Source organism: Brachyistius frenatus, unplaced genomic scaffold (assembly GCF_029030835.1).
Source record: "Brachyistius frenatus isolate BFR_SWC_R1_liver_20210118 unplaced genomic scaffold, ASM2903083v1 Contig_8, whole genome shotgun sequence".
Classification (NCBI taxonomy): Eukaryota; Metazoa; Chordata; class Actinopteri; family Embiotocidae; genus Brachyistius; species Brachyistius frenatus.
The window spans coordinates 1,925,093-1,940,430 of record NW_027210607.1 but is presented as its reverse complement, the minus strand read 5'-3'; the positions used below and the strand labels follow the sequence as shown (position 1 = coordinate 1,940,430).

Genomic DNA, 15,338 nt, shown 5'->3' with positions numbered 1-15,338 from the left:
CGGGTGCGTATGGAAGCTTTGTTTGTGCAGTTCAGCTGTATAGAGCAAGAGAATGTTTATTTTATTTTTATATTTAGCACGTCTTTATTGGGATCTCTTTTTGTCTAATTGGGCGCGTCCACACTTTGCCTTCCCCTCTATCTGCTTTTATGTGAATGCCGATTTATATGTTCCTTTGTGCGCATGTTTTACTGGACCGAGCCATGGATTGCTGTGCAATTATTTGCACTTGTACTTGGTGTGTGTGTGTGTGTGTGTGTGTGTGTGTGTGTGTGTGTGTGTGTGTGTGTGTGTGTGTGTGTGTGTGTGTGTGTGTGTGTGTGTGTGTGTGTGTGTGTGCTCGCTACAGCATGTGGTCAGTCTGTGGTTGCGGCAGTGGGAGGGACGGCAGGGCAGGCTGATAACAGAGTCTGAAGGGACCTCACATCCACCACCACTATTTTTACCAGGCCCAAAAGTGGAGTAAGGCTTGTTGCAACACACACTCGCACACGAAAAAAAAAAAAAAACACGCACGAGTACTTAAACGCCTCTCTAGAAAACAAGGCGTCTAAATAGGGTTTTGATTTTTTTCATATTTAACACAGCAAATCTTTTGCTCTATAAGATTAAAACCCAAAGATCGAGAGGCGGATTTGATTGCGCTACGAGGCCAGGAAATATCGAAAAAGTTCAAGCTGCATTAATCAATATTGATTTAAATGAATGTGTCTCGTGAAAAATGTCACTTGTAGTAAAGATCCTGCTGAGAATCATCACCCAGCCCTGCAGTCTGTCTGTCCTCTACTTTTCTTTTGAATGTTTTTCAGCTCATTGTTTTGGTTTTACGCTCCACAACTTTACTGTTTCTGTTCCGTCTCACTGCTCTCATCAGCCTCATCTCCAGAACCACCAGGCGGCCATTTTCACCATAAACCCACTGAACACAACCTGCCAAAGTTAGCGTTAGCTTGTGGTGCAATTAGCAGCTTAATATCTAGATATTAGATAATAGGTGTAAAGTGAAAATGAACAAGAAATAAAATAAATTGTATGGGTGCCTGTAAGTAATTGTATTTTTTTTTTTAAGATACAGGGGGTGGAAAAAGTGCCATATAATTGACCAAAAGCATTCAATAACAACAACAACAACAACAGGTGCTAAGATCAGGGCCTTTAAATGTCTTCAACACAACATGATGGGTGTTTGATTTTAATTACATGGTTTTTTTTATTTTTCTTTAGGAAAATTCTTAAAATTCAAAAATTGTCAATTATAGTCAAAATATGATCTCAAAGGTTTATGTTTGAATACAGTGTTTCATTTTTGTAAATGTTTATATGAAATTTGGGCAATAAAACTACCTTTTTTTTTTTACCACGAGTAAAATTAAAATGTTCATCGATTTGTAAAAGTAGTTATTTCAGGACTGATTGAGGCATGGTGCCTCGTAGTTGTAATCAAGGAAAAAAAAATCAGAAATTTGATGAAGTAAGGCTGCAGCAGGTCTCGGTGCTGCTGTCTTATCGTCTCCCATGTTTGAGCTTGATCCAGTCCCAGCATCTCCTCCCACACGGGGTGTAGTTCTGTACTCTGTCTTTGGGAGGAGGAACAGGGAGGCAGCTTTTTCTATAAATATTTCGGTTTTCTCCACGCTGGGCTGGATTGAGCCGGTTGAGCCTCCCATGAAGGGACTTCCCCACCCGGTGGATGAGGTGTAGCTGTGGGAGGGATCGAGGACTCTGGACTCAGTGCTGCCACCAGCGGTGACTCTCGAGCAACCTTTTAATGAGCCGGCAGTGTGTGTCCGGATGAGTCGGCTGGTTTCATAACTGGATGTAAAAGCACTGAACTCATACATACCAACAGCTATCAAGAATATTGATTGATAAAGTTTCAACACATAAATATACAACTAAGACAAGTCTAACTTCTATATTTCCTCAATCGGACCCGATTGGATGATTGACCTCCTCCATAGTAATAATCTAAATCTGTTGTATTGTATCTTATGTATTTTAGTTTTTGTAAGGTGATCTGACTCTGTCTTTGACATTATGTCATGTTTGGCAGCAGGTTTTTGTGGTTAGACCGTCACCATCTGGTTTAAGTGTCCAACAGAACCGGCCCAAAATAAATATGATGTCGCCGGTAGGTAAACAAGATTAATGAAGCATGATACCATTGAAGTGAACAAACAGGGTGATGGGACTTTGCTGGAATTATTTACTACTCCTTTGTCCAGCACAAGCTGCACCAAGAGATCATCGTTTCAGTTGGTCACGTGTAAATTTGCACAGGTGAGCCTTAACCTGTGACTCTGCCAAAACCAGTTGGAGCAAACACTGAAACTGAAGACAGTGTTTGTCAGTTCGTCAGCCTCATGGTATTCCAGGAAGTAAACAACAAGCTCAACGAATATTTGCAGAGTGCTTCAAGTGTGACTGATCCTCCAGAACCAGTTTCTTGACAGTGGAACTTGGAAATGTTCAATATTTGGTTTGGGAATCGGCTCCAACGCTGGCTCCTCGAGGTGGAAAAGCCCTTGGAGAGTGACAGCGAGAGGAAGAAGGAAGAACTCGGGGGTGTGGAGGCTGTTTTTCCTGAGCCAGTGGGTGTTGCCTGGGCGTGTAGACTGCAGAAGAAGCGATGGGGCAGGCCAGGACTCAGTGGCCAGGCTTGGTGCTACGTGGTCGGCCTGGTTTTTCCCCACGTTGCCGTCCCTGCGCTGCGTAATGAATGGCTTCCTACTGGTCTGTGGCTGTGGCCCCAAGCTTAAAGAGTATACTTACCAAGGCCCAGAATACACACCCCAGCCAGCCAGCCAGCCAGCCAGCCTGTGTCCTGGCCTCTGAACACTCCCAACCACCCATCCACCTGCTGCAAACTGCTGGCTCATTCTCTCACTGTCACATCAGCCACAGTGAAAAGAAATATCTTTAGTGGGAATCTTCCTCTTTGATTCCTATCCAGAGGTCAGAGGTCAAGAGGTTCTCTAGCAGGCGGGATGTTCAAATGATGCTTCAGCCTCAAGATTGTAGAAATAAATACATCAAAATTGAGGATTCTACCTAACTTTCTTAAGGGACTAATTTATATTGAGCGCCCTGTTGGCTCCTTGATAATACAAATCGGATTCATCATTATGAAACTATATTCAGTTGACTCCGACTCTATTGAATACAATGTGTTCAAGTGGTTAAATGAAGCAAACCCGAGCCAGACGTTATAAACACATTTTCATCACAGTATCGATGTAGTCTTGTACTTAATATAGGCATCCTGTTCAGGGTCAAATGTTGGATGTTGAAAGCTTTCCCAGAATCTGTTGGGTACGTCGCTGATAATTGTCAGTCTATCACAAGATGGAAACATTTAAACAGGAGACACAAACACCTACAGCTGACTTAGTTTCTGATTTACTTTACCTGCATGTCAGTGGACTTAGGTGGACATAGGACATGTAGTCCAATTTTATTTCTCCAAGTGAAGAAATACAATGTCCAATCATCTCTATATGCAGCCTATGTCCTGCAAGAGCCAATAAAAACAATAAAAAGTTCAAAGTTGTCATGGTGACATTTAAGGTGGATTAATTGATTCTTGACAATAACTTGAAGCCTCTTTTTGATCCGCTACCGTTTGCCCCGTTAAAGTTGCTGCATAACGCGTTAATACAAACTCAACACTTCCTGTGTGTATTTCAAATTCAAAAGACCTCTAACATTTCAAGACACGGAAACCTTTTATTTCTTAACAAAGCTTTTATTGTGACACATTCCCATTATGTTCCTGCAAAGGAACATAATGGGAATGAAGTTGAACAATAACACTTAAAATGTATCATTCAGAACAACCGTTGATAATAGCAGGATTATATTGTTGATTTTGTTCAATTAAAGTGATGGAAATATACATTATTGATTATTGCAGGGATCTCCAGACTTTTTTCCTCTGAGAGCTACTTTGACAAAATGAGAGTGAATTAATTCATGTCTTAGCTACTCATTTAGCTCTCAGACACTGTAACGTTTATTCAAATCGCTGAGCTCCACCCAAACCAGCTGAATAAGCTTCTTTTATGTTAACAGTAACAAATTGGAGACGCCCTGGACTATTGTGTGTAAACGTGTCACAACGGTGGTTACAGAGCCCCTAAAACAAGCCACAACCTAACCGTGCGTGCGCTCATCACAGGTGTGCTCTGGTCGTTCAACAAACAACACTACCCCCTTTTGAAAGACTGTTAACGTAAGGTGTAGTTTAAGTATTTCAGTTCCACTTCTCTTTTGACCCGGCTCGTGTATAAATGTGCACATATATTTAAATATAAAGGACGACCCTGTGTGTATGAATTCAAGCGTGTGTGTGTGTGTGTGTATCTCTGTGTCTGTCTGTGTCTGCAGGTGCTGTTTCTGCTGCGCTCCTACCAGACTGACTCCCACAGACCCCTGCCAGCAGGAAGTGGCATTGGCGAAGCCCTCCGTCGGTGCATGTGGCTCGCCTCTCGGTAATTCTAGACACACACACACACACATGCACACAGAGATAAGCATCCATCCCTCTCCTCCAACTCCCTCGGCAGAAGAATAGCTCCTTGTCTCACCGTACATCCCCTCCCTGGCTGTGTCCGCTTCATGTCCTGCCCGGGCTTCCATTTCAAAGAGACCGCTCGCTGACCCGTCTGCAGACCCCCCAACCCCCTTTCCCTTCCCTTCCCTTCCCTTTACCTCTGGCCCCCTCACCAAAGATCCAGGCCTCGAGTTGGGGCACAGCTTACCCCTCCACCCCCATCGGCTGAGGTCAGGCCGAAGTCTCCAGTCTCCCCCTGTGCGCCGGCCCGCAGCAGATAACACAGGGTCGATGGGTTAGCAACGCTAGCCTCGCTAGCTCCGCTTGGCTACACTGATGAGCCTTTATTAAGATGACGAGGTGAATTCTTGCTCAACAGAGCACAGCCCACCATCCGTCCGTTTGATCACGCAGCACCGCGGAGCCTGGCGCCCGGATCTGAGGACATCACAGGTCAGAGGATCTCTGTTTTTGGAAAAAGAAAACCTCCTCGCTTGTCCAGAACACCACTAATTTGAAGCGACCGCCTTCCAAAAAGGACGGAATGCATTGTTCTTCTGGTCTGAGTCAGTGTTGGGTTTTGGCCTCGCACCGATTCTGTGTTGTGTCATTTTGGACTTTCTCTGGCTCCAGCAGGGTGTCAGCACTGTAACGATGACTGGGAACGCTCTCGTAGCTCACTGCAGTTGACTTTGGCTTCGGGGTGGCATATCAGGCGCAGCACCAACCTATTAGATCGCCTCCAGTGTGATGTTTGGATTCTGATCCAATGATTCAACCTATTACAGACGGTTTTACAATGTTACCTCACATTCAGACACATAAATACACTCGGCCCGCTTCACGGGACTCACCCCTGCCCTGATCTGTTCTCAGTGAAGCCACACGTGTATTGTGTGTGTGAAGTGTGCTGAGCATCGGTGTGCGTGTTATTAATATCCGAGTGATGAAAACATGACGTCAAGTTCGCACACTGTCTCCCTTGTTCTCTCACACACACACACTTGTGGGCTTTCACAGCGCTGTGGTCATACTCTTGATTGAACACACACATTAAACGAACACACACACACACACTTGGCAGTGCCCACACATACTCCTTCACACACAAACCTAAAGGCTCATATACCATATTTATGTCAACATTGACAGATGATATCGTTAATGATTCCACCTTGTGACTAAAGAGTCACAGACACCTCAGTCAATCAGTTATTGAGTGTTTTTATGAATAAAGAGGAAGTATATAAAAGTACTTCCTGTTTTGAAGCCTCTCATTGTTTATGTGTAAACAGTTTGTGAATTACTCCAATCCGGTGAGCACACAGCTGCGGGCTTCTCATATGATGCTCGCACATTTTTGGCTTCAAGGTTTCACCGCAAATAAAAACACACATCGCTGTCCCCATTCAGCGCGTTGTCCCGCGAGCTGTTGACCCAGGAACAACAGTATCTTTTGTGTTTCTGTCATTACACTTACACTACTCTCTTGTGTCAGCCAATCATGGCCACATGAACTGACTGAAAGGGTGAGTTGTTTCACTGATGAGCTGACTGACCACAAGAGAAACAAACAGAAGACACAAAACATGAAACGTATGGCTAAAAGCTTCAGAAAAAAGACAATAAGTGTAACTTGAGATAACATGAGTTTGTCTAACTTTTGTTTATAAGGTCAAATCTGACCTTTCATGTTCCTTTTGCCAAGGGAAAGTGACATCATCCCTGGAGACCACAGATCATGAAGATCCTCACAACCGGTAAATTCATGGAGGTACAAATGTCCAGTGACCTAATTCAGCAGTTTGTGGTGAGACATGAGTCTGTCTCTGAAGAAAATCTACATCTGCAATCTTAATGGAAAACAGATGATCAGTGACTGCAGGCTGCAGTGTTATCTCCCAAAATCAATAAATAATTTAAAAAACATTTAAGCAGGCTCCGAAATAAAAGAGATCCTTCATTACGAAATGTTCTCGAGTGCAAACTTTGTTTTTTTCCAAACACGCTCAAAAGCTTCTGCCTCTGAGAAACTGATTCTAACCACTTCTCTGTGCTCGATCAAAGACGAGGATGTTTGTCTCTCTGTGTTCTCAGACAGAACAGCTGTGTGGTGACCAGAGGAGCCTTTCTGGATGTGCTGCTGAGTCTGTGTGGGCCGAAGATCGGCCTCCTGGAAGGTGAGCCGCTCCTCACGGATCGCTACTTTTCGCTGGTGTTTTAATGAAGAGCTGAAAAAATATGCAGAGCACGACACAAACACCACTCCTGTACTCTCCCAGCAGCCACGCGGTGACACACACATGCGTTACCATGGTTATGAGTGGATCTTGCATACTGTGTATAAGGTGCAATCAAAAATTGATGCACACAGAGCAGGAGGGAAGATATAACTTTAGTCAGTAAATATTCCAAGTTATGTCTCCTGATCAACATCAGTACCTGAGTTACACACGTTTTGTTACCACTGTACCAGTGGGAGCATTTGCGATTTCTCCACGCCCTGAAACTTAAACAGAGAAAACACGTTGAATTTTGTTTTAAACTCAAAATCAATCGGTCAAATCGGCAACGAAGACCCTCGAGATGCTTCAGAAAGTCTTCAGCAGGGCTATTTAATGTCAAAGCAAGCTGCATAGGAACTATCAAACTAGGAATAGACAGGATAAATTGAATATTTTGTCAGTTAATAGCTACAAATAACTATTACACTCAGAATAATGTCAACAGATGTATTAACACATGTAAGGGCACACGCTGGTGTGTGCAGGCCTAGGTCACAGATTTTATCACGCTTGGCCTATGCCATTAAAGATATTAAGCATGTATCTAATACTTTATAATAACTTTAATTATGTTTTGAAGTTTTACTGTATATTCAGGCCTCATGAAGTGAAGAACATTTGAGTTTTACTGGTTTTAAAATGTTCTCGTTTGAGTCTTGGTCTTCTGTGGGGAGGCTGTGGCTCAGACCGTAGAGTGGGTTGCACACCAATCGGAAGGCTGGTGGTTCGGTCCCCAGCTCCTCCTGTCCACATGCCTAAGTGTCCCTGAGTAAGACACTGAACCCTAAGTTGCTCCTGATGGTGTACCATCGGTGTGTGAATGTGCTCCTGATGGCAGCACCTTGCATGGTGATCTGTCTCATTAGTGTGTGAATGGGAAACCATGTTAAGGCGCTTTGAGACCAAAAGGTGATAAAGCGCTATACAAGTACAGACCATTTACCATTTTGCTGATGTCAGACAGTTGGCGGGCAGTTTATCAGCTCAGAGGAGCAACTGTGTTCCCTCCATCTGCTGTGAGTTTGACTTTGAGTCCTTCCACGTCTGAACAGACAACCCCGCAATGTTTGCTGTCGAGGCTGAGCTGCTGCGCTCTCCATTTAGACTTATTGTTGACAGAAGTCAGCGTCGTGTATCAGATAGTTCAGTGAAGCCCCCCCTCCCCTCTCCCGCGCGCGTGCGCTGTGTGTGTGTGTGTGTGTGTGTGTGTGTGTGTGTGTGTGTGTGTGTGTGTGTGTGTGTGTGTGTGTGTGTGCGCGCGCGCGCGCGCGCGGTTGCGTGCACATGTGTGCAGACCTGTGTGGGTCTCCGCGGCGAAGGAATGTGAAACCGAAGGCGAGAGATCTCTGACAGATGGTGGGATTGTGCATCTGACCCAGTTTATGGGGGAGTGCTGTACAGAGAGGAAAGAGGGTGTGTGTGTGTGTGTGTGTGTGTGTGTGTGTGTGTGTGTGTGTGTGTGTGTGTGTGTGTGTGTGTGTGTGGGGGGGGGTGCTTGCTTGTGTTTTCGGTTGGCCATGTGCTGAACACATGTCTGTCTTGACAGTGGAAATACCGAGGATTTCTCCAAACAAGCGTGTAGTTTGAGGACCCGGCTTGGCCCGTCTTGGCTCCGCTCCTTGCATAACGAAATAAACGCCCTTCAGCTTACACACCTCTAATGCCTCTATTATTATCATAAGTCTGTCTCTGGCTTCATCTGTCCCCGTCTCCCTGCTGGTGTTTGAGCCCTGCTTTCCTCTGTCTTTTTAGTCCTCCTTTCTTCTGCCCCTCACTGCTAATCCCTCGCCCTTTTCCTGTTGTGTAATTGCACTTCTCCGACGAATCAGACGCAGACTTGAAAAGCCACAGGTTGTGGAAGTTCATATGAAAGCAGCAGGCTCTTAAGAGTCCCTGGCACCAGCGGGCAAAGGAGGTGAACAATCCTCTTTTTCAATATTACTTCTGTTTTTTTTTGTGGTTTTTTTCCTTTTTAACTGGCACCCTGCGTTAAGTAGGAACTTTGCATTTACCAGCCAAATCCTCTCGGCTCTGAACACAGGTCTTTGTGCATGTATGTGTATATTTGTGTGTGCGCGCACATATTTCTCTGCTCCAACCCTTTGATCCATGCAGACTCATTAAAAAAAAAAAAAAAAAAAAAAAAAAGCCCCCTTCGTCCATTGCTTCATCTCTACCTCTGCCAGTCTTCTGTTTCTTTGCTTTCCAGCTATGCCAGTAAAATAAGCTGAAAAGTTTGGAGCGAGAGGAAAGTGGGAAAAGGAAGACTGACACAAGCGGAGAAGGAAAACACACCAAAAAAAGCTTTAAAGTGTTAGTGAGTTTGCTGGAATTTAATGTCTTTCCATTAGTGTGCTAGCAGATGATGATGGTAAAATACGATGTTAAAACGGTCTCTGTTCCTCTGACTGAGAGCCTAAAGCCACCTCAACTCTCTGTCTTCTGGTAAATTGTAAGAAGTACATCTGTTCTGTAAAGAGAAGTTTTACATCGGATCTATCATGGGTCACTCTCACAGAATAATTCAATATTTTGTACTTTTCAGCAGCGTAGTATATTTTTATTTACTCTTTTGGGTCATACGTGGTAGTTCATTACAGGACATGTTTGCTTTTCCTCAACCTGATCTCTTTACAGGAGTCATGCTATACTGTATGTACATTGACCGAATTATGGATGGATGTAATCCAATGTTTTTACTATTGGGTCCCTGTTTTGTTTGTATGTTGTGTAAGAGGATTCGTGCACAATACTAATTCCTGTCAATGAGTTCATGCTGTTCTGCTGAATATCAATAGGTGGCATTAAACACAGCAATTGCCCCCAAAAAAGCAAAGAACATAGGCTGTATATAACAAATAGACACGGGGTCTGAAAAGTGAAGCTTAATGCAGAACTACCTTAACGTCCAATACCACTGAGAGCCACTAGGGGTTCCAAAACACCTTTCGCTCCAATAGACCCCCATTCAAAAAGTGTCAACTTCTCTCATTAAATACGAAGTCAACACATTTTCTAACAATTCATTACGGTGTTGTTCACTCCTTCTGATCACCGTTTTCGGTGGTTCTTCTGAACATAATTCAACAAAGTTTATGGATCCAAAGAGAGGCAATACTTTTGTAGCTTACCAAGTATAGACACGCAATTTCAAAGACTCACAGACAAAGTAGTTTCGGCCATGTCAGAGGCAACAGATCAACATATTAGTATATGAAAGTTGCTACGAGGAAACAAGCAGAAGCAGATACAATAAGTTATAATTATCGATGAAATTAAGTTATACTCCATACAAGTAACCAAGTTGAAGGAATTTATTCTGTTACTCAGAGTGACCATTGTCAGCGTTCAGTAGCCTGATAGCAGAGAAATGGAGGACTTAGAGCGGTGATTTGTTCCCCTCAGCGATACGTTAGAACCAGGCTGAGGGCTTCACAGTGATTTCACTGGACAGAACATCGTCAGATTGAGTGATCATTTCTTTTGCTGTGTGAGCTACCTGTTTCTCCCAGAGGAAGTGCAAGTCTCTTTGTTTATCTTAAATTATCTTGGATTTATTACATGATGAAGTAGATATCAGGCCTGTAAGTGAGGTATGTTTGGGAGTTTGCCTGACATGGTTTCGGTGCGTTCAGGTTGCCCTAATAGGTGGGCGGGGCAGCGTGTCATTGGGTTCCCAGTCGGATCCAACACCAGCTCCTACAAACATGGTCACTCCTGTCGCCAAAAAAAAACAAGATGGCAACAGCCTAAAGGCCATACACCGGGCTTCAAAATGTCAGCTCACAAACTAATGGGAGGGTTGCTACTTAGTGAAGAAGACTGTAAGACGGTATGTAAGCTAGCAAAGAAGGCAGAATTTAAACTATTTAAAAATCCGCTCTGGAAATGTATTAACAATACTGTCAATCGTCCAGGAGACAATCAGTGTTTTGGTCAGAAACTCTGAATGTAAATATACATATACATTTTGTTTACAAGAAAACTCCAGACGGCAGCTTTGAGCTAACAAGCCTGAGCCCAAAAAAAGTCAAATGTGTTTCTTCAACCTAGTAGCTGTATGTGTACTGTAGGTTTATTGTATTTGTGTCCAGTGAATGGAACCACCCAAACATGACACTCTGTAAAAGTCTGGTTAAACATGAAGGGGAGTTTGTACAAATAAGACAGTAACTTCGAAAAATTCACCCCATTCATTTCAATCAGCAGCTGAAGCCTGTGGATTTTGTCCATTTCTTACAATGTTGTTCATTTCCTCCCAATCAGTATGAACAGGAATCATTAGAGTTTTCCTGAACACTCACACTGTGCATGTGTGGCATGTAAGTGTTGCATTAAGATAGACTTGAGTAAAATCCAAACCCATCCTTGAACTTTAATCTGTCTTTACACACACACAAAAAAAAACGTGTTGCCATTATTAGGCTTCCAGTAACTAGTACACGGGATTGATGTGCATCTTTGACAGCTCGGTAAGCCATGGCGTTCCATAACTATAAGCTTTATCAAAAGGGAAAGATTTAACCTTAACCTTAAAAGTAGAGAGCGTATCTGCTTACTGAACCCAAACTGGGAGCTGGTTCCACAGGAGAGGGCCCTAGAAAAGCCAAAGGTTCTGCCTCCAGTTCTACTTTTGGACTCTTAAGAACCACAATCAAGCCAGCATCCTGAGAGCAAAGTGCTTTATTAGATCAATATGGAACTTTCAACTCCTTAAGATAAGATGGAACTTGGCAACAAAGAGCTTTCTAAGTCAACTATTAAAATGTGTCGTTGAGACATTCATCCTTTTCTGGCTTGCCTTTTTTTTTTTTTTTTTTTTATCAAATTTTAAGGGCAACAACACACACACACACACACACAGAAGCGACGTAACTTACTTTCGTTAACACAAGTTAAAGCTGCCCCCTGCTCGATGCACATCTCGGTGCCACGATCCATTTAATCGCCCCTCGTACATACTGTATGTCGAGTTTTTAGGCTAATTAGAAGGACGAACCCAGCAAACTGTAACACAAAGGGGAGGTCAGCTCTCTCACACTTGTCAGACACACACACACACGTAGCGTCTGGGGTTTGTTTTTCACAGTTTGGGTAATGACGGTGAAAACTGATGTGAAATCCAGCTGTGTGCTTGCGTGTGAGAGCACGTGCAAGCGCCCTGCCAAAGTTCTCGCTCGACATCTTTACTGCCAGCGTTTAGTGGGCTCTGGGCAGCGCATTCTCCTTTGGTTTTCGTAGTCGAGCTTCATTCACTGCATATCACACTCGCACATCTCCATCTAATGTTCCAGCGACACGTCTTTAAATGAACACTGTCTAAATGGTGGTGGTGTAAGGACTGACCCTCTGCCCTCCGTCCACACTCGCGTTCGGTACCCATCTTCTCTTAAACCACCAACTGCAATGCCGGCCCGGGGTTTATTTACACCAGATGTCGTGGTTACATCCAGTTTAAATATTTGACCTTTGCTGTAACACAGGCCATCACACATGCAGCACTTGTGTTCTCCTCTCCTGCTCCTTTACAGTCCCACCCACAGACGATATGAATCTGCTCCTCCAAAGCAGTGCTTTATGGGGGAATATTTTTTTTTATTTTTCTGCCCGTGTAATTTTTCTGTTGGTTGTTTTCACAGTCTGCCAAAACTTTTGGACTGCATCAGAACCAAAGTGCAGTCATTCTGTTTTCATTTGGGGCGTCGACACAGGAACACTAATACCGCCAGGTTACGGCTGTCTCTTTCAAGTTTTAGGTTTCATGTGCTAAAAAACATGACAGACACACACGGGGGAAATCAGCACAACCACAGACCTTCGGAGATGGTATGCTTTACTATGGCATGTATCCTCTTTATTCTTCTGTATTTTTGGTGGTTTGACTCCAGAAAGGGAGCAGGACTGGTTTGGAGTTTGTACTGAAAAGAACTGAGATGGTTAGCAGCTACACTGAATAACATTCATTAGTTTCCTCTTTAACCCTCTCTAAAATAGCATTCCCATTAGAGACTAGACACACATCTAAACTTTGTTTAATATCAAGTTCCAAATCAAATCAGTAACTTTACTTCCAGACACCTGCAGGAGTCGACAGCGATGCTAGCACCTTTTTGTAATTAGTAATAATCACAAATGGTTTTACATGCCATAAACCAAAGTAGTGCTGGAACAATTTGTCAATTAATCAGTTAGTCAATCAACAGAAAATTAAGTGGCAATTTACTAACTGGTAAATACTAAATAGTATCTACTGTTGCATGTAGTATGTATACTCCATCATGAAAATGCATCTTGAACTTTGACCCAATTTGTCGTATTGTTCAAATTGCAACGTTTGTAGTAAAAAGAAAAAGGATGCGATTGGGAACGAGTAAGCTTCCTTTTAATCCCTCTTCTTCTCCTTCTATCTTTTGTGGGCGGAGCATTAGCGCCATCATCTAGCTAGTCAATGTTGTTGTATCTTCCGCCGCGCAAAGGATTGTGGGTCAGAACAGCTCGAGTAGCATGCTGGGCCTGCATACTGCAAAATACGACCAGATGAAATCGGACATCCTGGTACTTTTGGCATCGTTACGTCTACCGTACTAACTATTGGGACATACTAAATCTTTTTTTGGCATACTAAATAATATGTATAATCGTATGGATATTGGAGCACAGGGATCGTTCCGCAGAGTATTGTTTCATTATAGGAGGTCTGGTTGTCAGACTTGGTGGCAGCAGGGTGCATATTCAGAGGGTGCAACTACATTTATTAGCACACTATTCCACTCGTATTGTACTCCACTGAGCCAAACTCCATCCCAGAATATCCTGAAAAAAAAATCAAATACTTAATGGAGTCTGGATCCGGTCCAACTGCAGGTTTGCACACGAGCAGCGTGAAGAGACACGAGTGTTGTCGATGGAGGTTTAAATAAACACAGCTGTGGGTAAACAATGGCTATTTAAGATGAGACATGAAAACTTACAGTGAAACGGCCCTCACAGGAACGCCCTTCATTTGCTGAGGGAAAGCTCATCTGCTCCTCCCTCCTCCGCCGCTCCGCTTTAATAAATAGCGTCATAAAAAGCAGCTTTGCATCCTGACTAATGGTGTTTTTCCTCTTTCTCTCTCCATCCTTTCCTCCCTCATTCTGTTTTTTTATTTTTTCTTCTTTGCTCTTTCCAGCTCTAAGCTTTTCTTTCTTTCTCTCATTATTTCATTCTTTCTCTTTCTTTCTCTGATGAGAGCATTTGGAGGCAGTTGAAAGTGTGTTTATGCTTCCTTACTTCTTGATCCAGTGCCCTTCATTGTGAGTGTTTTTGTAAGCGTCGGGTATGAATCAGGACTAGAGCGTCAGTCGACTGTATCAGCATATGACAAGCTAATGGCAACATGCTGTCTCTACAATCCTTTGACTGACACACGCGCACACACACACACACACACACACACACACACACACACACACACACACACACACTCACTCACTCACTCACTCACTCTCTTCACCATGACAGACAGCTGTTTTCTCTTTGATACGCTCCCTCTCTTCGTCAGTCATCCTCCTCTCTTTCCCCCTTCATCATCGGTGTCATTACTGTGCCTTTACCCCCCATTATAACCATTAGGCTATGCTTATTTGGCCCGGGACCCCCTTTGAGGATCAGGTTCCATAGTAACCTGGCCCTGTCTCTACGGTAACCCGGTCCATCTCTGGAGGAATGCGGCATTTCCCGCTCTTTTGTCAGGCCATGTTTTGAGTGGCACTGCAGGGCCAGATTGAGTTGCACCAGGTTTCATAAGCTTTCTGTGTGTGTGCGTGCGTGCATGCGTGCGCAAACTAATTGAGTTGGCTGTCAAAGCGGGTTCTGTGTGGAGTCTTGGAGCAGTACTGTAGGGAGGAGCACAGCTTTAGAATGGCGTTGGGTTTCTCTGTAGCCGCTCTGCTACTGGATTATACTTGTATTTCACAGGAAGTGCGCGTGTGCGTGCGGCGCATGTGTGTGTTTATTTGTGTGTCCATCACTCCCCTAGGGTGGATGCTCACAGGTGGCTGGGTTGGCACGGCCATGGGCATTTCCAAACAGACACTGACGCAGCCTTTCCTATAAAAGTCAAAATAGAAAGGAACAGAAGACACTGGCTTCTTCAGTCTGCTCTGTTGTCTGCATCTGTTTGCTTCACAAAGGTGTGTGTGTGTGTGTGTGTGTGTGTGTGTGTGTGTGTGTGTGTGTGTGTGTGTGTGTGTGTGTGTGTGTGTGTGCGCGCGCGCGCGCGCGTGCGTGCACGTGCATCGTGGCTTGCAGAGACGTTGAACTGGATTCATCTACTGAAGTCCAACCAATGGGAATATCTAAATAAACTCCTGATGATTTTAAAGATAGCTTTCATAACAAGAAGCTCAAACTTGATTCATCTTCATTGAACACTGCAGAGTTTGGAATTTAAATCCTTTTTAGATCTGAATCAGTTACATCTGTCTGTAAATTCTGTTTTTTGGGGGTTTTCAAACAAA

General features: G+C 43.7%; 2 protein-coding genes across 2 annotated transcripts in view; both read left to right on the top strand.

The window, feature by feature from the left end:
• The window catches only part of LOC138615940 (ras and Rab interactor 2-like), a 459,963-nt gene that overhangs the window by 37,903 nt on the left and 406,722 nt on the right, over nt 1-15,338 (top strand). The gene's annotated exons all lie outside the window — the stretch shown is intronic.
• Nucleotides 1-15,338, top strand: part of thada (THADA armadillo repeat containing) — a 111,899-nt gene that overhangs the window by 68,852 nt on the left and 27,709 nt on the right. Inside the window, exons 30-31 of the mRNA XM_069689818.1 lie at nt 4,387-4,490; nt 6,650-6,732. Of these exons, the coding sequence (XP_069545919.1) occupies nt 4,387-4,490; nt 6,650-6,732 (187 nt within the window). The remainder of the gene's footprint in view (nt 1-4,386; nt 4,491-6,649; nt 6,733-15,338) is intronic.